The following is a 21,894-nucleotide window of genomic DNA, read 5'->3' on the forward strand; positions in this document are numbered from 1 at the left end:
CAGCTCCGTGCCTCAGCCCCGCGGCGGGGCCGGGCGCCCCTCCCGCGCGGCGGCGGTGGCGTCACAGCGGGGCCCGGCGGGGGCCCGCCCCGGCCTGGCGCGCGGGTCACGTGAGCGGCGGCGGCGGCGGCGTCAGCTGATCGCGGCGCGGCGGCGATGGACTTTCTCCTGGGGAACCCCTTCAGCTCCCCCGTGGGGCAGCGCATCGGTGAGCCCCGCGGCCGCGCGCCCCCCCGCCCCTCCCCGCCCGCTCGGTCGCCCTCCCCCGCGTCCCCGGGGGCGCTCGCCCGCCCGCCGGACCCCTTCCTCCGAGAAGCGTCGGCCCCCGCCTTCGCGGCGGGACGGAGAGGGCATCGACCAATCAGAGGAGAGCTCCGCTCCGACTGACGGGCGTTGCCGACCAGTAGTGGACGCGCAGCCCGTGGCGGCTCCGTCGTCGGACCCGCCAGCCAATCCGGGCGCGAGGGGGTCTTGAGGTGGCGAGGCGAAGTTTCCTCACTTAAAGGGGACGCAGACCGGTGGCTTGAACCACGCCCCCCGATAGAGCCGAGGCCCGTGATTGGCTCGGGGCCATTCCCGCCTGCACCTCTCTGGGGGCTTCGTGAGAGGGGCGAGGTGCTGCCGGGGGGTACCGCGGGAGCTGCTGCTTGGCTGGGCGGCACGCTTGGCAGTTAGGGGCTGCGCTGGCCCTGAGGTGACAGGGCGGTGGGGGCAGCCGTCGCTGAGCTGGAGGCTGCGGGGGGACAGGGGGCTTCAGGCTGGCCTGGCTCCGGGGTGCTGTGGCACAGCTAGTCGGATCAGCGTTCCCCACGTGAAGGATGAGCACTCTGGGGGTGGCTGGCCCCTGTGGATTTCCCAGCACAGAGGTCTGGGACAAGTAGGGCCTGGCAAGGCTGTGCCCTGGCTCTGTGGAGAGCAGCCCCCAACTACGCCACAGGCTCCCTCACAGGGCCGAGTACCAGCCCCGGCAGTGGAATCACGGGCAGGAGTGTAGCGTCAGCTCTGTGACCTTGCAGGCCCGAAGACACACAGTCTGGCTTAGTCCCTGTGTTCAGGTCAGCTAGATGAGCACAGAAGGATGTAGCCTTCAGAAACTGAGCAAAGAGATGCTACAGTTAGAAAGAACAAGACCATTAACAGCTACACTGGTCTGAAAACAGATGCAGTTCTTTAAAATACTTAGAATAAAGGTTATTTTCTTCCCATGTTGTATTGTCTTAAGTGCCTTCAAGTTGTGATGGATGTTGCCTGTTTAAACTCTCCAGCTCGTGCAACAGCCATTTGTAAGTTGATGCACTTGCTCAGTCTTGCTTTTTGTCACTTGTGCAGACCTTGGTTATTTGCTGTAAACATCTGGTCATTGATTCAGTAGGTTTTGGTGAATAGCGCAGCATGGATGAATAGGCTGCTGTGGCTGGGAAGGGAGCAAGCAGCTGCTTTAGGTAATGCTTTTATAAGCGCTGCTTAGTTTAGAGGCTACCCAAAGCACTGTCTGAATGATGTGAGTCAGGGGCACTGCGGTGTCCCACTCTAGTGTTGGGTGAGATAGGTGAGATGCACACAGCAAAGTGGGAGAAGGATGACCGGGAAAGTTTTCTGTAACAAAAAACTTCAGATGATATTTGACAGTTTCCCCCCATGAATATCACATGTTCCATCACACTTCCCAAGAGAAGCCATCTCCTGCCCTTTCCAGAATGAATGCTCTTTGATTCCCTCAGTGAGTGCATCAGATTCGGTTTTGTGTTTGGGTAGAGGCAATCTGAAGTTATCTTTAGATGTTACAGATCACTTCTTGCCCTCTGGATCTTCTGATCAGTATAGTAGCCAGATTGTAAGTGTGGTCCCTCTGGGCTTTCCTTCAGTTAAAGAAGGGTTTTTCAAGCAACAAACCAACAACAAAGAGGAGGAAAACTGTATTTCAAGAGTGCTGTCAAACAGGAGTTTAGAGTTTAGAGTCCTTAGTACCAGAGGTGTGATATTAGAGATCTTAATGACTGGGGTTGACTGGGGTTATGGGAGTCCAAAGGGGTGGAGGAACTGCAGCATATGAGAAGGGAACTCAGTGTGGAGAACTTGAAAGGCCTGGTGGCTGAAAATACGAATGTTTTCTGCTTTTGAACATTGCTTATCAACTTCCTGGGGACATGGATAAGTGCTATCCTCTCTGTTTAATTTGAGACGCGAACATGACTTACCCAAACTTGTTTGGTAGGTCTGTGGCAGCTGCACGTTGAACCCATGAGCCTGATCTCCAAACCTGTATAGCGCTGCTGCTTTGGGCTGTCTGCAGAAAGCTAATACTGTGCCTTTGTAAATTACTTGAGCAAAGTCATGTCTACCTGATACAGCTTACAAAGTCTAAAATAGCTTTAGATGAAGGCTAAGGAATGAAAAAAAATCCTCTGTGGCACACTGCAGCAACTTTCTCAAATTCCTTCAATAATGTTAATCTAGTAAGTCCCATTTATTTTGCTGACAAGGAAACCAGTGCTCAGATAGTGTCGGTCATCTGTCACAGAATGAGTCAATTGCAAAGGAGTAGGTTTTCTAGCTTTTTACTTCCAGTCTTGAGATTTAGTCACAAAAGTTGCCTCTGTCCTGGTTTTGGACCATGGTGTCTTTTCCCAAGTAAGATGAATACCGGCTTCTTCAGGGGTTTTGTTGGTTGGGTTTGTTTGGGTTTTTTTTGGGGGGGTTGTTGTTTTTTTTTTTAACCCAGTGGGAAAATCTCCAGAGTGCTGAAGCATTGTAGTTTGGATTCCCCCCTCAAAAGGGAAATCCGCTGCGCCTCCATGTAGGAGCTAAGAGAAACTTCAAAATGGAAAATCTAAATTCAAGGATGTGCTCTGAGTGAGAGAAGGGAGAAGAAACCACCAATGCTCTCTCCTGATCCTGGAAGTCTGGAATAACTAGTAATTACAGCAATACTGAAAGGGACAGAGCCCGGTTATTTCAGTGAGTGAGGGCGGGCAAGGGAGAGAAGTAACAGTGTAGCACAGAGATGAAGAGGATTTTTTTATGGTTAGAGGTTGGTTTAAGCATGAGAGCCAGGAAAAGTGCTGACTGTAAAGAGGTAGCAAGTAAGGGGCTCATGGGTGAGGAAGGAGAGCAGGTACAACACAATATGCAGAAAAATCCCCACAGCCACTTGGATCCCACTTTGCAGGTATCCCTGCACCCCTCTGTGAGTTAGGACCTTAGGAACTGGTGGGCAGCAGTTACCAGCTGTTGTGGGTAACAGTCTCCTGTCAGAGTCAGATGGGTCCCTGCAAGGTAGTGCTTCTCAAAAAAGTGTTGCCTTGCCTTCTGTGCCTACTCTGTCTGGAGGCGAAGGCAGCAGTGGAAGAGTTGTTTGATCCCTAAGGGTTCAAGCTGATTCACAGGGAAGGAGCAGGAGAAATTCAGAGACCCAAATACCCACAGCATTATGTCAGTACAGGCGTGTGTCGATCAGCATCCTTGAATTAGGTTTGGACCATATCTCTGTTCTCTCTAGAAAGTGTGTTGTCCGTCTTCGGAGGAGCAGTGCAGCTGAACTGTGGAGTCCTGACTGAGCTGGTGCTGGTTTCCCCCAGGGAAGCGAAAGCAGGAGGCTTAGCAAGGAGACATTGTACAGGATGCTGATTTGGGCCAGGGGGTTATGAATTGAAGGGAGCTTAGGGGAAAGGACTGTTGTGTTGCCTTCTGCTGAACCTGTGCTGTCTCGTGCAACACAATGGTGGTGCCCTCAAACATCTGTTGAAACGGGTGAGAAGGTGCTTGATGCTTTGCTAAGGAATTTAAAGCCAGCGAGACTAAGCACTGTAGGGAGCTCTGGTTTTAAGGGCTTGACTTGGAGGAGAGGCACACAGTCTCTGATGAGATATGGCAGAGTATGTCACAGGCGAGGGGTTTCTGAACAGCACCTGTCTGGCTATGGGTGCTTCAGCGACAGGGGGCAAAGGAGACAGGAGCTCGCACAGTTATCTTTTGTCCCCAGCTCCTGTACTTCCCCGTGCTGTTGGCTGTGTTGCTGGTGTGCTGCTGCAGGGATGGCCGGGTGAGATTGCCAGCCCCACAGCGGGCTCTCCCCTGCCACGAAAGCAGAGACAATAAACTTGAAAAGAAGCAAAGCTGTGAAATTCACTGATAGCACGAAGCTCTGTTGTGTCAGTTATGCCGTGCTTAGAGTTCTTTCTTATCTGATGATTCTAGATAATTTTTATAAGCCAGTTGAACTCAGCAGGAGCGCATCAAATGCCAGGCAGGAAAAGTCTCAATGCTTTAAATCAACCCGTACCACATTCTTCAGTGGTTCTGGGTCAGTCCAAGCAATTTGTGAAGCAGCAGACTGGAATCAGACAAACCCCAATGCTGTCACACCCGGAGAGCGGGACTGGCTGCCAAAACAATGTGGTTTTGAAGCGGCCCTGTGAACAGCCTCCTGTACATTCTGTTGGTTTCAGTCTTGGAGGGAGACGGCATTCATGTGCCCGCCGATAAACTTTGCTGGGGAGGATTCTCCGTGGCAGGTCAGGCTCAGCTCCTTAGCCAGCAGAAGTGGATGCTGCCTGATGAGCCCCACCAGGCAGAGCGCTGGGCAGGGGGTTGTGCCCTGCCTCCTGTGCTTGCTGTTTTTAGGGGCTTATCGCTCCACCCGGCCATCCCCGGCTCACATTTCATGAGGGGCAGACAGCTCATGTGCTAATTACAGCTCGTGAAACAAGGCCAGCCACCCTGATCCTTCATGTGACTAATGAATAGACTTTGTTTCCTTCTCTTCTGCAGGCTTTAGTAAAAGGATAAAGTTCAGGATTTCAGAGAAAGCTCCAACATATCCCACAAGTCTTGGACAGTCCATTAGAGCTTGGAAGCAAGCAAGGAGGATTAAAAGGGCATTAGCTCCAGCTCTCCCAAGGCCTTAATCTGTACTGGGTACATTCAGGTGCTTTGTCCTTGGAAATACCTCATGGTCACTTTCCTGTTTTCCATATGCTCTAACACTGCTCTTCGAACTTTGTCTTTTTTGAGCCTACGTTGCATTTATGGCAGGTTTGCTGCTTTCCTGCAGCTTTTGGTCAGCCAGTATGAACAGGGGTGACGGTAGCAGGCTGACCACAGCGTTGTGGGGTAACAGTGGGGCAGTGTGTGTCACTTTGGAGGAAGCCCCATTTTTCTGTAAGTGGCCAGCCAGGTGAAGGAGCATGCACAGTTTGTTCGCATTCCTGTCTGAAAAGCAAACCTGCTGTCTGACCTTGGCAGGATTGGGATGTTTGGAGGAAAAGGGACGGTGGTGGTTACAGAGTGCCACCAAACATAGGGAAGTGAGGGAAGGGTGTTTGCAGACTCAGTTTGTGTTTATGTACAGTGAAAATGAGTACGAGGAGGGTTGGGGAGACTTGAACAGCAAGGACTTGAGGGTTTAAGGCAGTTTTTGTTTCATCCTTGGTTTCTTCTGTAGCTCAGGGCTTCCCAGCAGGCTCAGCCCTGTTCCTTGGTTGTGGTTTTTTTACTTCCATGTACAGTGTTTTCCTTCAGGGATAAGAAGAGTGGATGTGGATTTCCTTTCAGTAGAGTAACCCCTGTATGATTGATTTGGGTGCTTCACTGCCAGAGGCAGCAAACTGTATGGAGAAACTTCTGGCTATGCTGGAGTTCAAACCAAGGTGTGTCATGAGTGGGGGATGCTGGAGGAAAGTGCAAGTGAAGGGTGGCTTTCTGACCATGTATGCCAAATCCATCAGACTGAGCTGAGCTGCAATCTGCCTGCCAGCAAGGCTGGCCATGTGGTGTCCCAGAGCAGGAGAGAACCTGGACCTCTGCCACTATACCAAGTCCTGATCCCAAAGGAGCCCTAATGGAAAACATTTTCTCCCATGTATTACTACAGCTTCACCCATTCACTGGTGTATGCCCTGGTGCACCAGACACGCATCCCTGCATCCCACTGCCCTGGATATATTCTCCACCACACCACCCAATGTGATGCTACCTCCTGTGCCCCACTGAGGAAGCTTAGATCTGCAAGAGACCAGGGTTCCTATATAAAATCAGTACACAAAGTGACAAAGAGTTCACCTGAATCCGGGGGCCTTCAGGATTTTATAGTAGTAGCGAGATCTTCAGAAAGGTGGAAGAGCATCAGGAAGTTCTGCCACTCCCTCAGTTTGCCCTCTGCAGTCTGGCTGTGGCCACAGTGTATCAGTGTAATCACAGTGTCATCAATACATTCTGCAGTCAACAGAAAAGGTGGTGGCTGGATTGCAGTAAGATGCGGACAGGTAGCTTAGTGCTGTGGTGTGTAATCTGTGGGAGGGACACGTGTGTAAGAGGCTGCATTGCACGGTGCTGTGAATAGCTCTCTGCCTGGCCCTTAAAAACAAGGCATCCCAAACCATGATGGATGTGTTTACCCAAGCAGGAGTTTAAAAATCTTATTTTGCCTGTGTTACAGCCCTATCCTGTTCCTTCGTGAATGGCCATTTCATTCCATTCCCACAGAGGCATCATTAGCTGCTGGGTCAAAAGCAGAATAAAGCAGCTCTGTGGAGGAAGGGCCTCTACAAAGGGGTAGCTGGCAAGGCCCAGCTCCAGATTTTGCAGGAACAGCAGTTTTGTAAATGCAGGCACTTCTCTAAGTACCTTGTTGAGTCTGGGCTCTCCTGAAGAGTACCTGGTAGGTGCTAAACCGGTCTGGCTAGTTTTAATTCTCTTGCCCCGGTGCTAAGTCAGGCGTTTTATATGATGGGAGAGCTGGGGAAGATGGTTCTTGTCCTCTGCTTGCCATCTGCTGTCTCTGTGTTTCCTTGTGATCTGGAGAGTGCCTGGGCCTGCCTGCCCCGCTGGTGGTTTTCTTTCCCCCCCTGCGGCTGGTGGTGTCCCTGAAGGCATCGGTCAGTCAGCATGGCTAGGACCAAGACTGGCTGATTATAGGGTGGAGACACTGGTGCTCTCAGTAATAGCTGCTCATTTCCTAAATCTCTGCCTTGAATAACATCAAGGCTGACTGAGGAATTCCTAATTAAAGGGGACACAAAGCTGAAACAATACTGCTTCAACTTCAGCCTGCAGTCCACTTCTGTCCATACTCCCCAGAGGCCAGAAGTTCAGGGAGAGGTGTAAACCTTAAACAGGAGAGCGCCCTGCTTTGGGTGTTTATGTTTGTGTCTTTGTTTATGTAAGGCCTGTGTAAAAAGAAGGGAGTTGATTCTTTTGTCTCCTTGATATGGTGCAAACCAAGAGTGGTGCCATCGATCCGTGCCAGTGTGAGCAGACCAAACTCCCGGTTTCTGGCCCTCCAGCAGCAAAGCAAATAAGCCCCCTTCTCTCCAGCTGAGGAGCTGAAGTCATGCCGAGCCCCCTCCCCTCATGTGCAGAACACCAGAGATCAGGCAGTGTGTGTTTGTGTGTTGGTAGCTATGTGGCATGGGCGAAGTTGAGCATCCACCCGTCCCAACGCCGGCCAGCCATGTGCTTTGCGGTGGTGACACCTAGTGGGAGTACTTGGGGACCTGGACTTTACGCCTAGTTTTGCCTCCTTGCTTGTGGTGCTGGAAGCCACGGAGAGGGAGGAGGCTGAGCTCTGGGGTGTTGTGACGGCTGAACAGCAGCCCATGAAAGTGCCAGGGCTGCTCTTAGCCTTGCTCTGTCTTGGTTGCTGTTTTCCAGAGAGAGCTACCGATGGATCCCTGCAGAGCGAGGACTGGGCTCTGAACATGGAGATCTGCGACATCATTAACGAGACTGAAGAAGGGTAAGGGAGCTGGCATGGGTACACATCCAGCAGCAGGTCCCAGCAGACACTGTAACACTATATCCCTAGACTCCAGCGGTAGCATGCACTGGTGGAGGTAATAAGCTAGGCTTCCCAACACTCCCTGGGATGGCATTCTGCTAGGAGGCCAAGAGACACAGCAAGGCTGTCAGAGCATCTGTTAGATGCTTCCCTGTAATCTTTGTGAGCACCGAGAGCCATCAAACAGGCCTTCGAGGTCCCCAGAGAAACCTCAATTCAAGCCAGGCTGCCTCCCATCTCCCAGAGGCATATTTGCAATTCTTCCACTTCAATTTATTCCTCCTTCATACCCCTCTGTTTCTCTCTTCTGGGAATGTGAAAATCTGCAGGCTGGTGACTGAGAAGAGAGGAAAATCTCAGGCTGTATTCAGTCCTCTGAATGTGCAGGTCCTGCTGGGGGTTCACTTCTCAGGTATTTTCATGTACAGTCACTCAGACATGTGCAAAGTAGGTGGGGGAGCCCTCGTCTCCCTCTCCCTGCAGGGAGATGTTCAGAGATCTGCCAGACTTGTTAACTCTGGGGGTTTGCCAGTGAATTCAAGGGGGACTGCTCCTTCTCACAGTGGAGATGTCAAGAGCAGCATGTAAAAAGGAAGGTGCTACATGGATTAAAAATTGTAGGTTTCGCTCCTGCTGTCCTACCCCACAGTGGTGCTGACAGAGGATTAGCAAGCCCAGTTTTCAGCTTCACAGTTGTATGAAAACAAAGTCAAACATCTCTACTCACAAATCTGTCACCAGTCTTTTCCCATGCTATCCCCACAGTGCAAATACGCCCGTCTGTCCACAGTTCTCAGGCCCAAGCTGTGGCCACTTGCTGTTTCAATTCTGAGCAGCTGATAACACAGCTGTACCCTCTTGACATGATGGGCTCTGCCACTGCCCTGCTAATGCCCATCCATTGCAGCCATGCTGCCCCGCAGGCCAATACCTCATTGCCTCTGTGTCTCCACCACGCTCTTCTCCTCCAATGCTGCTGCTCTTCCAGCCCAGCCTCTCTTCCCGTGCTCCGCCAGAGCATGTTGGTTCATTTCTGCCCTCTCACAAGACCACAGTGGGCTGAGACTGCAGTGCTTCTCCCCTCTGAGAAGGATTAAAGAGACCCTGCTATACTGCTGCTGTCTTGCACACCTGCAATATATGCAAGATTTTGCCACTGCATCTACCCTGCTGCTTTTTAGCCTTCTTTCCTCCAGGGAAATGTTGTTAAACAGCTTCTCTCTGAGCAACACGGGGATTGCTGCAGCTCACTCCTTCCTGTTTCTAACCCATGCCAAGCTTTTTTGTGTTCTCCTTCTTTTCAGTCTCTCTGCCATGGCATGTTGTTCTGCCCCAAGTAGTGCGTTTCTAGCATTGCTTTTACTCTGCTCTCTGTTGTGTCCTTTACACCTTGAGTTGTTGCAGACATCGACACAGAGGCCTCCAGTTTCAGTAACAGTACACTTTAGCAGGACCCTGCTTCTCTTGCAGAACCACAGGCAGAAGCTATTTTCCCAGTCATTGCTCCAAGCTGTCCTGAAACTGTGGTGGGGAAGGTCACCTGCTGAGTATGAGGCATCCAGAGCCAGTGGCTGTTTTGCTTTGCCTCTCTGTATGTGGGTCTCAATCTTCTGATGATCTTTCTTCATCTGATTTCCCCTGCAGGCCCAAAGATGCTTTCCGAGCCATTAAGAAGAGAATTGTAGGGAATAAGAACTTCCATGAAGTTATGCTGGCTTTGACGGTGAGTGGTCAGGGCTCTTTCTCAGCACTGTGATATCCTGCTGTAAAGCTGAGTCCCTGGCTGAAAAGGCGGGGGTACCTAAAGCCAACAAGGCAAACACATGTAGGCAGAGAAGGCTATAGCTAATGCATTATTGCCTTTGAAGGTCCTGGAGACATGCGTCAAAAACTGCGGCCATCGATTCCATGTCCTTGTGTCCAGCCAGGACTTTGTAGAAGGTGTCCTGGTGAGAACAATCCTGCCAAAGAACAATCCACCTGCCATAGTGCATGACAAGGTGCTGACCCTCATCCAGGTGAGCCAAGAAGCATGAGCATCTGCACCTCTTCAGAGAGTGCGTGTCTTCAGGTGTTTGTACAGAAGACTACTGTAAATGATGATGGGCTGTACTGTCTCCTTCTCCCTAGTCCTGGGCAGATGCCTTCCGCAGCTCACCAGACTTGACTGGTGTTGTTGCTGTCTATGAAGACCTGAGACGGAAGGGCCTGGAGTTCCCCATGACTGATCTGGACATGCTGTCACCCATCCACACACCACAGAGGGTATGGGAGTATGGGAGCATTGCTGAAGAGAAGGGTGTTGGGCAGTTGCTGTTCTGGAGCTATGAGGGAACTTCAGGAACTCTAGCTTGTACTTAGAGGGCTTTCGTGGAGCAAGAAGCTCCAGGACAGCCTCTTTGCTAAGAAAGCTGTTGAAAGCAGGTGGGGACTTGACATCAACATTTATCTCCTAATTGTACTTCTCTGTCAGCTGTGAGTGTCTAACGTCTCCTCTCCATCACTTTTCCCACCTCTGTCTGTAGACTGTGTATAGCTCTGACTCCCAGTCCGGACAGAACTCACCTGTGGTCAACTCCCCTCAGCAGATAGAGTCCATCCTCCACCCTGTCACCCTGCCCACTGGGAGAGGCACACCCAGTGAGACGCCCATCACACCCACACCAGAGCAGGTGAGTTGGACACGAGCCCAGTGATGCTGCTGACTCTCCCTGCGTTTGGGGACTGTTTCACAAACACTGTTCTGGTGCTGCTGTCCTCGTCCTTCCCCAGCCTCTGTCCTCAAGGAGCTGTTCCTTAAAGCATAGTCCCTTGAGAGCTCCCCAGAGCTCCGTTGTGGTCACAGTGGTGAGCTGGAATACCACAAATACAGAGCAGTTATGTTTTCCTAAGACAGGGCTGCTTGCAGGTAGAGGGAAGATGCCCTGGCTATAGGGAAGTGGGGAACTGAGACACAGGTTTTGAGTGAGGTCTTTGTAGCGCAGTACAGCAAAAGCTTGCTCAGTAGGTGCCGCCTCAACATCTTTCTTTATCTTGCCTCACTTCTGGCTTTATATGAATCAACCATGTCTGGCTATGCAGTTTCCAAAGACCAGGGCTTTCTCACTTGTTTCCCCATCCTCTTTCTCCTTCCTCACCCTGACTTCATATGACACCATGTTCAGCACCAAATCTCCAGCTGTCGGTATGTTGCATCCCCTTGCAGAGCAGAGGGTACAAACTGTCCTCAAGAGGCTTATTAGTAGCTTTTGAAACCAGAGGTAAAAAGCTTCAACTGCGCAATTAACTGAGGCTCACCTTTTGAATGGGAATTAATTTTTTTCCCCCTCTTACACTGCTTTGGAAATGAAATTATTTGAGTGGCTGCCACACAGGACCTGCTAGCTGATGAGAGATTTGAATCATAACAGCAGCCTGTGCTGGCTATTAAAAAACAAGGCTAGGCTAGTGGCCAGAGATCCTAGATGAGGCCCTGGCATATATTACCAGAAAATGAACTTGATGGCAAGTAATGGAGCTTTCTTCTGCTGGGAGCTCCTGGGAGCTAGACTGAGTGGTGACAAGTGAGCTCCCCAGTGGCCATACCCTTTGGCTCTATGAACACACACACAGAGTTACCTCAGCTATCTCCCCAGTCTTCCCAGGTGGAGCTGTCACTTCCCCTCCCTTTTGCAGATTGGGAAGCTGCGCAGTGAGCTGGAAGTGGTGAATGGGAACATGAAGGTCATGTCAGAGATGTTGACAGAGCTGGTGCCATCCCAGGCTGAGCCTTCTGACCTGGAGCTGCTGCAAGTAAGGAACACTGGCAGGGTGGAGGGCTGGCACATGCAGCTTGATTTAGCAGTGACTTGATGGACTGAGATATGACACATGCCAGGCGTGGGGAACAACTGGACAGTTTAGTGTGGGATTTGCCAGGGAGTGGTAGGATAAGGGACACACAGGGAAAGTGGAGTTTTCCACAGGCCAAGGAAAGTTGCACTATTGAGGCTGGAATCATCTCAGATGGGAACTTGTAGTCCCTGAGAGCCTTTCTTTCTGGGTTATGTGTTACACAAGAGGTATACAATTACTGTCTGTAAAACTCAGACTCAGCTTACCTCTCACACTGGTATCTGTTGCCCATCAGCCCTTGCTGATAGATCCCAGTTGCCTCTGGGGTCTGTCTGTCCCAGTGAAACTTCCAAATCTGTGAGAGCTCAGCCTTAGCCTGACCTTTGTGGTAACTTTTCCTTGCTGTGAGTAGGAGCTGAATCGGACATGCAGAGCCATGCAGCAGCGTGTGCTGGAGCTAATTCCCCATGTCCTCCATGAGCAACTCACCGAGGAGCTGCTCCTCGTCAATGACAACCTCAACAATGTGTTTCTGCGCCATGAAAGGTACCTCTCTCCTCAATTCTCTGCCCTGCTTTTCCACAAGTTTACAGTCCCTTGGAGACTTTCTATGCAACCCTTTTGATTTTCCCATAAATATAATACTCAAGATGTATCAGCCTGTATCATCCATCTTTGAGAACAAAGCCAGTGCTCAGTTTTCGCTGATTTATTCCTGTCCCTTCAAAGCTGCTGTTTAAGTTACTGATAGAATATAAAGATGTCCCTGTGCAATAACCTAGAAGAAGAAGGAAGGAACTGCATAGGAAGAGCTGGTTTTCTAGCTCTGAGGTAGAGAGGGACAGAGAGGACTTGCCCAGGTGGGATCAGCACCCCTTTCTTTTTTCTTCCATTCCATCAAACCCACCTCTTAAGCTAGGATGAAGTCTGGAGAATTTAGTCCCTGTGTCTGTATGAAGAACTGGGTTTGAACCATTTTGGTTAGAAGTAGTTGTGGAGGATCACAAGAAGCTTCCTCTCACCACCTCTCAGGAGACATCAGTTCTGTGGGCTTTGTCACAGTGTCTTCGGTCTTGAGCAAGAATTGGGTCCTGAGCCATGGTCCCCCTTTCCTAGTATGTCGGAAAGGGCAGTGTGCACCAAGCGTTGTAAGAAATCTCTTGGGCTATGGGTGAATAAGCACACACTACTGAAACGCATCCTGTCATCTTCCTTGTAGGTTTGAGCGTCTTCGGACAGGACAGCCTGTTAAGGTAAGTTGGAGCAACTGCCCCTCTGTGCAGCTTGTTCTGCATCCTGCAGGTCCAGCAGTGCCCTGCTAAATTGGAGAGAGGTTCAATCTGCCCCACTTACAAGGTGTAGGCTTTGCTCTCACAGCCCAGCTGCACCAGCTGCACTGGTGTGGAGGACACTCCAGTTCTCACTGCTAGCCTCTCCCTCCCTGCCAGTGGGAGCCTTCTTCTCACCCGAAGAACAAGAGCAGACCAGGAGTAGTTACGGTTTCCTAGTAATGAACACTGAGAGGACCAGTTCCCATATGAGTCTCCTTTTGTCCTCTGAGCACTGCCCTGTCCTCTGAGCCAGTACCTACCCTACTTGCTGACATCCAGCGGAGCTGAGAGGCTGGCTACCAAGGCGTATTCTGCCCTGCAACACTATTCCCAGCCAGTTCTCTGATCACTGTCCTCCTTCTCACAAGGAGGGGCTTCACAGCTGATACTTTTCAATGGGTACAGAAAGGCTTCCCTCTTCAGTGTTAATAGCTACAGTTGTGGGGTCAGAGTGTTTGAGCTTCCAAAACTCCATCATTTTTCCCTTTTTTTTCTCCAAAGGCACCAAATGAGGCAGAGAACAGCTTGATTGACCTGGGAACCAGTACTCCTGCAGTGAGACAGCCTGAAGTCACCAACAACCTTTCCTCTCAGCTGGCTGAAATGAGTATGTTGCCATGCAGTTTACCCCTCAGTCCTTCTACTGTGCTGCTCTGGGAATCCTTGATTCCTAAGAATGCCTTTGAATCACTTCCCAAAAATATTTAGTCACATTTGTAAAGTAACCTAGATAAATAGGGTGTATGGTCAACTAATAAACTCATGAAGAAACTTGTGTGTGCCCCAAGGCACACAAGCATATGTCTCAGCATCCACACCTCAAGTTGTGCACAAGCTGGACGTGACTTAAGAAGGACCTCAGCAATAGGCGGAGGGGAGGGGAGGGGAGAAAGTTGCTCCTTCTGCAGTGCCTAGCAGCAGTGCAGTTGCCTCTCTTGCTGTGTGGTGTCAGACTGACCACTGAGGTCTGGGAGAAGAAAAGCAGCTGAGTTGTGCTGCAAAGGCATCCGTGAGCATCTTGGGTTCAGGACCCAAGATTTGACAGGTCGTTTACTCAGAAAGCCTGAGAGGTCCTGAGGGCTCCTCAAAACATACTGACAACCTGCATAGCACTCCCTGAACCTCTTGCTAGCTGTGAGCACATTCAGTACAGCATGGATGCAGCTACAGAAAAATGGCAAGACTGTTTTTACAGACAAGCCAGGTGAGATATTTTTCAAGTCAGGGTTTGCCAGATGATGCCTGAGTCATGAAAATCTACTCATCTGTCTCAGAGGTGCTTGCCCAGAAGCACAGGTTATCCTTCCTCTTCCACAGGTTATGAGGCAATTCCCTCTGAGTTGTCTTAAATGGTCAGGAACATTTAGCCTAAATGCAGTAAATTGATGATGATGCTGCCTGAGACTGAGCTAAAAATATCTGCTGAGCAGGCAAAGAAACTGCTTCTGTTACTTCACCCACGGCACTGCACACACACACAGCCGGCGCTGCAGCTGAGGGGCAGGATAGAGGAGCGGGCCTAGAGCAGTTTAGCCTGTCCTGATGCTAGCTTTCCACCTAGCACCCTCCAAGCCCACAGCCCTCTGTTTACTGCTCTGTGCTGCCTGCTCACCCTGCTCTCTCTCCCACAGACCTGGGCTCGAGCAGCATAAGCGCGGGGCTGCACTCCCTCGATACCTCTGGCAAGCTGGAAGAAGAGTTTGACATGTTTGCGCTGACCCGAGGCAGCTCACTGGCTGAGCAGCGCAGAGAGTGAGTGTATCAGCCCACTCTATCCTGTCCTGCCTTCTTGCAAAGGGGGAGGGCTCAGGCAACTGGGGCTGTGACCCCAACCAGCAGCAGTTCTTGGGAGACAGCGGAAAATGCACTCTTCTGACACACAGTGTTTGTAGGACGGCCTCTGTGTTCCCAGTCCCTCTCCCTGCTGCCGTCGTCCCCCTTTCACAGTGTCCTCCTGGGTGTGGGGAGATGGAGTGGTCTCTGCGTGTGGGGACTGCAGTGCTGCATGTGCTGGGGAGACTCAGTGTCTGGAGATGAAGGTGTGGAGTGGGACTGGCTGAGTTTCCTTGTCTGTCTCTGAACTCATGTGCCCTGACTGAGGTGATGTTGAATTTGGGAACTGCTGAATATCGTTACAGCCTAATGGACAGAGTATTGAACTGGAGTGCAGGAAGCATGCAGTCAGTTGTGGCTTGCAAGGCAGGGCACTGCTCTGTGCCTCAACTTCTCTGTTGGTCAGTGGGCCTGATGTTTCTACCTCCACAGTGTGTTTGAGACCTCCTGGTGTAAAGCACTAAGAGTTGGGTCTCCGTAGTACTGGCTGAACTGAAGAGATCTCTTCCCTACTGCAAAAAATGGATTCCTGAATCCTTGTTCTGGGAGGAGCTGACAAGAGCTGTGCTGACCAGATCCCTTTGGCTTAAGAGACTGAGGCTCATCTCATGCTGTTTTGCCTGTCAGAGTCATCCACTGCTCTCCATCAGTTACCAAGCAGCAGAGCCCCCAGGCACATGACTGCCTTCAGCCCTCAAAGACCTGTGGTCCTGATGTCCATCCACGGGAGTGCCTTGTTCTGCAGCTGCGCAGTGGCAAGTTTAGGTCTCTTAAGGATGTCTCCTTTCATTCCTCTGCCTCAGACTGCTTCTGGTAAAAGTAGTGGGGAAACCCATGGCCTACACACAACTTCATGTGTTTTGTCCGTGGGTTTCCCCACCACTTCTACTGTGGGGTGTGCTGCCTGAGGACAGAGGCAGGCCAGGACAAAAACAGTGGTGCTGGCAGCACCCAGTGTGGGGCTGAAATCTGAGCCACTGGTATGTTCTGAGTGCTTAAGGCTGGGGGAGATCTGGACAGGCATGGAATCGTATCCTCTCCGCTGTGGCGCAATCCTTAACAGGCTGAGGCTTATGATCTCTGCACAAGTAACAAGACATCTTCTATTTATTTCTCACTGCCCTCCATCTGCCTGCACTTGCACTCCTGCCAGGTAGCTTCTACTCTCACTGGCTCAGGCTTCACATTTCACTCACCAACCTCAGCTCTCAGTGTCTCCCTCCATCTGAACAGACCCATTGCTCTGCTGTTCCCAGACAGGACGTGCTGGCAGGAGACACAGGCAAGGCCACTGGGGTTTGTTCCTGACCCCCCCATGCTTCATGTGCATCTCGGCGAAGCAGTGCTTGAAACATCTCAAGCCTTTCCTGCCGTTCTTCCTCATCAGTGGCATGATAGCAGCGTTGTACTTCATCCTTGATGCCATTGTCCACAGCGGCCCCTTCACTGATGAGCACTTCTTCGAGAAGTTTGAGCGCCGGTGGCCCAAGCCCCTGGCTCTCAACAAAAACAGCTCCACTTGATGGTCTGCTGGGTCTGCAAAAAGGGGCCTGGGCGCAGCTGGAGAGGAGACTTGCGGAGAGTTTCTAGGAGAGGCTTCATTCTCCCAGCATGGATGGACTGTTTTCCCTGCTCTGCATGGATCAAATGGTGATGTGTGGTAGCAGGCTAGATGGGGCAGAGAAATGGGATGAGGGAGATTATGGGTGAGATGTGTATATGTGTAGAAAAAGGTTGCTGTAATGGTACATCTGGAGACCTTGAAGCAACACTAGGCTCTTCTGATCATCCAGTCTCACCTCCTATGTAGCACAGACCAGTGAATCTCTGCCACCATCAATTCTTGAGTTGTATCAGTTAAAGAGATGTTTTTGAGCTGTGTTTGTGTCTGTGAAGGTAGATGAGTATATAGAGGCTTGTTGCTCAAATCCTTTCTGAAGTAGCTGTAATCTTCCGGTCAGTCTGTGTTAGTTATCTCTCTTCTATAATCAGCCCCAGAGAAGATGAGTGTTGTGGTTGCTGCACCTAGCTCTGTAAGTCTGTGTTTTAGTCTCTTGTATGGTTGTTTTCATACGATGCCATGTCATCCGCCTGTTGTCTGCCTGGGCTGTCCTGTGGTATCCCACAGTGATCTTGCAGTGAGTAGATTAGTCTGTTTGGTGATGGGCTACACCTTTAGTAGGGGGTTTGCACACCTAGAAGCTCTTGGAAGCAGAACAAGAGATGAGAAGTTGTGCAGTCAGAAGCACAGAATATGTGTTTAGGAGTTCTGCTTTTCACTCTCGGGCATCTCATCAGCCTGTGTGTTATCTAACTTCATGCTTTCAGGGTAAAGTATGAAGATCCCCAAGCCTCCAAAGGACTTGCTGGTGCCCTGGATGCCCGGCAGCAGAACACAGGAACGGTGAGTGGCCACAGAGCTTAAAGTGTATCAGCAGGAATAAGAGTATCCTCTTTGCTTACCGATGCAACAATTGTGTTGTCTGTTTGGGAAAAATCAAGTATTTAACATGACTGATGATAACTCCTGGTCTCTACCAACCTGTGTTTCCTACCTGGGCTATATACCTCATCCTTTAAACCGCAGAGGTGGGGAACTATGGAAAGTCTGGGGCTGACTCAGTCAGTAACAGGATGGCCTCCATATATCTACAGGGAAATTTCCACCTGGAAATGTATGTTTTATTTGTCTTCAGCAGGATTCCCCAAGTCCAGTTGCCTTCTCTCTGCAATCAGAGAATTAGGCCACCAGTACTTACGTGTCCTTTCCCCGACCCTAAACCCACTGCCTCCCCTCTCCCTCGCCCTCTGCGATAGCAGTTTTCAGTGCAGACTCTCTCTTGACCAGGGGGAGCCTGGTGCGTCTAGTGATGGAGCCCAGCTGACTAAGTGGATGATGCGGCAAGGAATGGTGAGATCGTGGAGTGCCAGCAGGGAGGGGGAGGCTGGGGCTGCTGAACTAGAAGTGGCTCTGGCACAGCACATGAGGGTGTACAGCAGACATCAGCAGAGACTGCAAACTCAAATGAAGCAACCTTGATCTGGGCCAGTAGTGGAGACCAGGGTTGGGAAGGAAGCAGGCAGTGTATCAGTCCTTCCTCAAGTAAACATGTCTGTAGGAAAAAATCCAAGTTGCTCTGAGGCCACGAGAGCATGTGCCACTCTGAGCTAGAGGATGGCCTGTTTTGGAGTGGGTGTCTGGGGCAGAGGCACTGGCTGGTGGCATCATGAGGAAGACTCCTGCTATTCATTCCCCCTGCAGCCTCTCCTGCTCAGCATGAGCTGCCCCATTTGGAGGAAAACACATTTGGGCTTTTACCCTATTCAAGACCTCCTTCTCTAGATAAAGTGTTTGACACTTCCAGCTGTTGAATTTGGTCCTTTGGCAGCAGGAATTCCTGCAATTACATCCCCTCAAGCACACTGAGGCTTTGACAGGCTCCCAGGTCTTAGTTAGGCTTGTTAGCCTGTCTTCCTGAAATGGGCACTGCCCAAACTGATGTCTGCTCTAGGAAGTTTCCCCACATGCTGTCCAGTTAGCTTGAATGCCCTTCTACCCCAAAGAGTTCCTCTCTGGGTAGACAAAGCCAGTTCACTTTGAAACTTCCCTAGTCCCATACATCCTCTTCCATCCCTGTTCATCCACCTGTCAGCTGTGGTAACTATTTGCACTTAGTACCTGGTTTGGGGAAATCTGCCTGTCCTTGGTAAGAAGGAATTGCTCTTTTTCTTGGTCTTGCTGGTTTCCTGGGAGCAAGTAGAGCTATACATACTAGGAGACTAATAGTAAGTTCCCACAAATACTCTCTTGCGCTTCTGCTTGTGGAGCCTCTAGCAAGGGCTGCTCCTTGCTCAGCTTTGTTCAGGAGCTCATGATTGGAGAAAAGGATCTGGGGTTTGGAATCAGACTTGGTTTCCTTCCAAGTTTTCTCCATCTGCTAGGAAGATGTCTCTTTGCTACTTAAATTGGCCAGGGACGTGAAGTCTTCTGAGCTAGACTTGTCCCGAGTGGAAGTAAAATTTACTTAAATTGCAGAAGACCTTCTCTCTGATGGGTCTGTTTCTTTAGTTTGGTGTGATGCCAAATCCTGCTGTGCTCCATGATCATACCAGGGAATCACTTCTTGGGAGGTGTCTTTCCCCCTTAATGTGGTGCCAAACCTGACATGTCCAATGTCTTCAGCATCACAGACTTTGACATCAGACTGTCACTTGTCTGCAGAAGGGAAGAGGTTTGGAGAGAAGCTTGTCTCTTGTTCTCTGGCTGCCTAATACAAGCAGCCAACTTCCACCTAGTGGGTCCACCAAAATGGAAAGCCTGGTACAGTCCTAATACCCCAAAGCCAACCACTAAACCCCAGATGCTTTTGATAGCCTGTATCCTGGAAACTGTGCATGTCTGGCTGTGGATGGGGCAGAGGAAGCAGGTGAGCGGTGGCACCGGTAGCTGGGAGAGCTCTGCAGTGGCACTGGCTGGATTTGGAAGGGCCTGAGCTGACAGAACAGCGGAGCAACAGGGTTAGCTTTTGGGTTGCGCTTTCTTTTTGCAGAGTGGATTTCCTGCAACGTCCTCTCTTTTTCTTGGCCTCATCACTCTTTTTCCTTCTGTTTTAGGTGCCAGTTCCCCAAGCCAATTTCATGGAAGACATAGAAAAGTGGCTCTCTACAGATGTGGTATGTGAGGAGCTGCTTCCCTGGAGCCAGCAGTCCTGCCAGAGTTGTCTGCAGGGCTGGATTTTAGGCAGTGTACAATAGCGCTGGCACTGCTGAATATGTGGCACAGGCTGCTTGGAGGGAGCAGGGGAGGAAAAGCCAAGAACACAGGGTTTGGGATACCACAGCAGTATGGTCAGCCTTCTGGGAGGCGTAACTAACGAACTGAGGCTCAGGACCATTCTAACATGTCTGTACTGCGGAGTTAAGGGGAGTGCTATCCTGTCTCTGTGCAGACGAAGAATCACATCTGTGGAGATGCCTTTGTCTACCTTGCTTCTAACCATGCCCTTCTCCTTCCCTAGGGAGAGTCAGAGGATGCAAAAGGTGTCACCAGCGAAGGTAAGACTTGCCAAGCAACCCCTTTCTCCAGCTGGTCCTGGCAACTCCTTGGCTCTTTCACAGACCTCCCTCCTTGCTAATGCTCTGCTCTTCTCTTGCCCCAGAATTCGACAAGTTTCTGGAAGAGCGAGCAAAAGTTGCAGACCGACTACCCACTTTATCCAGCTCCTCAGCAGGGACGTCCATCTCCCCTCCTGCTGCCAGCCATCATCAGAAGCAAGCAAAGGAAGATGACACTATGTTTGCCTTGTGAATGCTATGGACTGGTGTGGTGTGGAGCAAGAGGCTGTGTGTGCTGTTTTGCTTGCCTCCGACCAGGGGCCAGCAGAGGAAGGACTCTGTCCCCTTCCTCCACTCTTTTCCTGTTTTCCCTTTGAGTTGTTTTTATTTTTAAGCTGCTTTCAGATTTTAGATAATCTTTGTTGTGTTTAGGGATGTTACACAATAGACTTGTGAAGGGGTTTTTTAAAGCTGCTAGGGAATGTGGGAGTTCAGTGGGCTTTTCTTGGGGGGGACAGTGTGGGCAAAGTGGAAGAAGCTCCCCATCCTCCTCTCCAGTGAGGTAGTTAAGAAATCTTGCCCAAGAAACAGGAGAGGCTGCAGTCTGCTGCTGAAATCATTCCTGCCTGCCTCTCCTCACCCCATCCCTGGAATGGATCTCCAGCCCTCTGACTGCCAGTGTTAGACTGGGAAGCATGGGGATGTGAAGCATTAGAGGTCACAGAGGAGGAACACTAATGGTAGAGGGGCCCAGTTGCTCTAGTCTCTCGCACAAGTGCTTGTGGTATGCAACACTTTCCCACTCACAACCATTTCTTTTCCTCTTCCTTTCCTCCCCTTCTCATCAGTTTATCCAGAATCCTACCCACAGCCCAAATATTTCTTTTGCAGGACAGCCAGTTACCAAAGCCCTCGGCTGCACACAGGGCTTGAGCTGTGAGCAGCACCCCAGGCTGAAGGCGCTGTCTGCTGTGGGGTAGGATGTGCCTTCAGCAAACTCTGCAGTTAATTTAATTCTCCCATTATTATACTTTTCTCCTGTCTTTTCCTGATGCAGTCCCACCTCCCCCTCACTTCCACCGATGCCTTCCACCACATTGTGCCGCGGTGTGGGGAGTCTCTGATCAGGCCAATGCTATGGACTCCCTCAGGGTAGCTGTGTGTGCTGGGGCCAAAGAGCTGCGTTCCCTAAAGCAGGAGGCCACCAGCACTGTTATACCAGAGAGAACGTGCTGTTGCTGGGGTAGCTTGTTCAGCTGGTGACCACAGAGGTGAAGTGAGACATCAGTCATCTCGTGCCAGCAAAGCAGCCCTGCAGCAGCCAGGAGCTCCTTTGCACATGGAGAGAAAAACCCTTTTGAGCAAACTGCATGCACTACCCAGTTGTAAAAGGCAGCCAGGGAGGAGGGTGCCAAGCCTGGGGCTCCTGCTCATGGGATTTCTTGCGGAGTGTGGGAGAGTTGCCTTTTTTTATTGCACATTAAAGGAGCAAAGTCTTGAGCCTCCCTTGAAGATATGTGTGCGCTGTCAGTGCTGGCGTGGGGAGGGGAGGACCCTGGCGGGGAGAAGAGGTGTGCAACCATGCAGCCACATTTGCTTTCCAAAAAAAGGCAAGGGCGCTGTGGTGCTGAGGTGGGGCACGGCATGGGGCTGAGGGTGCTGCAAGCCAAGGCAGGTGCTCGCTGCTTTTTGGCACAGTCTTCTGGGGAGGTGACTACACCCCATCTCAAAATAGCGAGAGGGTGAGCTACCTACTCTCCTTTCCCTCTCTACCTTGTGACCAGCTCTCGATACCCACCTCGCAGCCCATAAATCTCTTCAAGACATGCAAGAAATACAGTTGCTACAAAAGGGTGCTCTGGTATCCATGGGATGTCCTGTCCTCAGTTGTCCCCATGCCACCACCCCCGGTGTCCAGCCAAGCGGGAGCAGGGGGAGGGATTCTTAAAAGGAGGGTTGATCAGGTCGAAAGTGTCCTTTCAGCCCTAGATTTGTAGGAAGGAGTTAAATTGGCTGAAGTTGTCCAGACCTCAGCACCTTCCTCTTCCAGTGCCTGCACTGCCG

General features: G+C 50.9%; 2 protein-coding genes across 4 annotated transcripts in view; both read left to right on the forward strand.

The window, feature by feature from the left end:
* Positions 1-21,894, forward strand: part of MCM5 (minichromosome maintenance complex component 5) — a 70,477-nt gene that overhangs the window by 18,926 nt on the left and 29,657 nt on the right. The gene's annotated exons all lie outside the window — the stretch shown is intronic.
* TOM1 (target of myb1 membrane trafficking protein) lies at positions 65-21,342 on the forward strand. Of its 3 annotated transcripts, XM_055712810.1 has the most exons (16): positions 65-208; positions 7,651-7,735; positions 9,422-9,500; positions 9,646-9,795; positions 9,908-10,042; positions 10,303-10,449; positions 11,453-11,569; positions 12,024-12,157; positions 12,831-12,864; positions 13,444-13,549; positions 14,574-14,694; positions 17,104-17,179; positions 17,624-17,686; positions 19,390-19,449; positions 19,794-19,830; positions 19,935-21,342. In XM_055712810.1, exons 1-16 carry the CDS (start codon positions 157-159, stop codon positions 20,081-20,083), a joined length of 1,545 nt encoding a protein of 514 aa, XP_055568785.1. In that variant the 5' UTR covers positions 65-156; the 3' UTR covers positions 20,084-21,342. The 3 variants fall into 3 exon arrangements, with proteins under 3 accessions (XP_055568785.1, XP_055568786.1, XP_055568787.1); XM_055712811.1 differs by lacking the exon at positions 17,624-17,686; XM_055712812.1 differs by lacking the exons at positions 17,104-17,179; positions 17,624-17,686; positions 19,390-19,449; positions 19,794-19,830; positions 19,935-21,342 and adding an exon at positions 16,032-17,097.

Source organism: Falco cherrug, chromosome 5 (genome assembly GCF_023634085.1).
Source record: "Falco cherrug isolate bFalChe1 chromosome 5, bFalChe1.pri, whole genome shotgun sequence".
NCBI lineage: Eukaryota > Metazoa > Chordata > Aves > Falconiformes > Falconidae > Falco > Falco cherrug.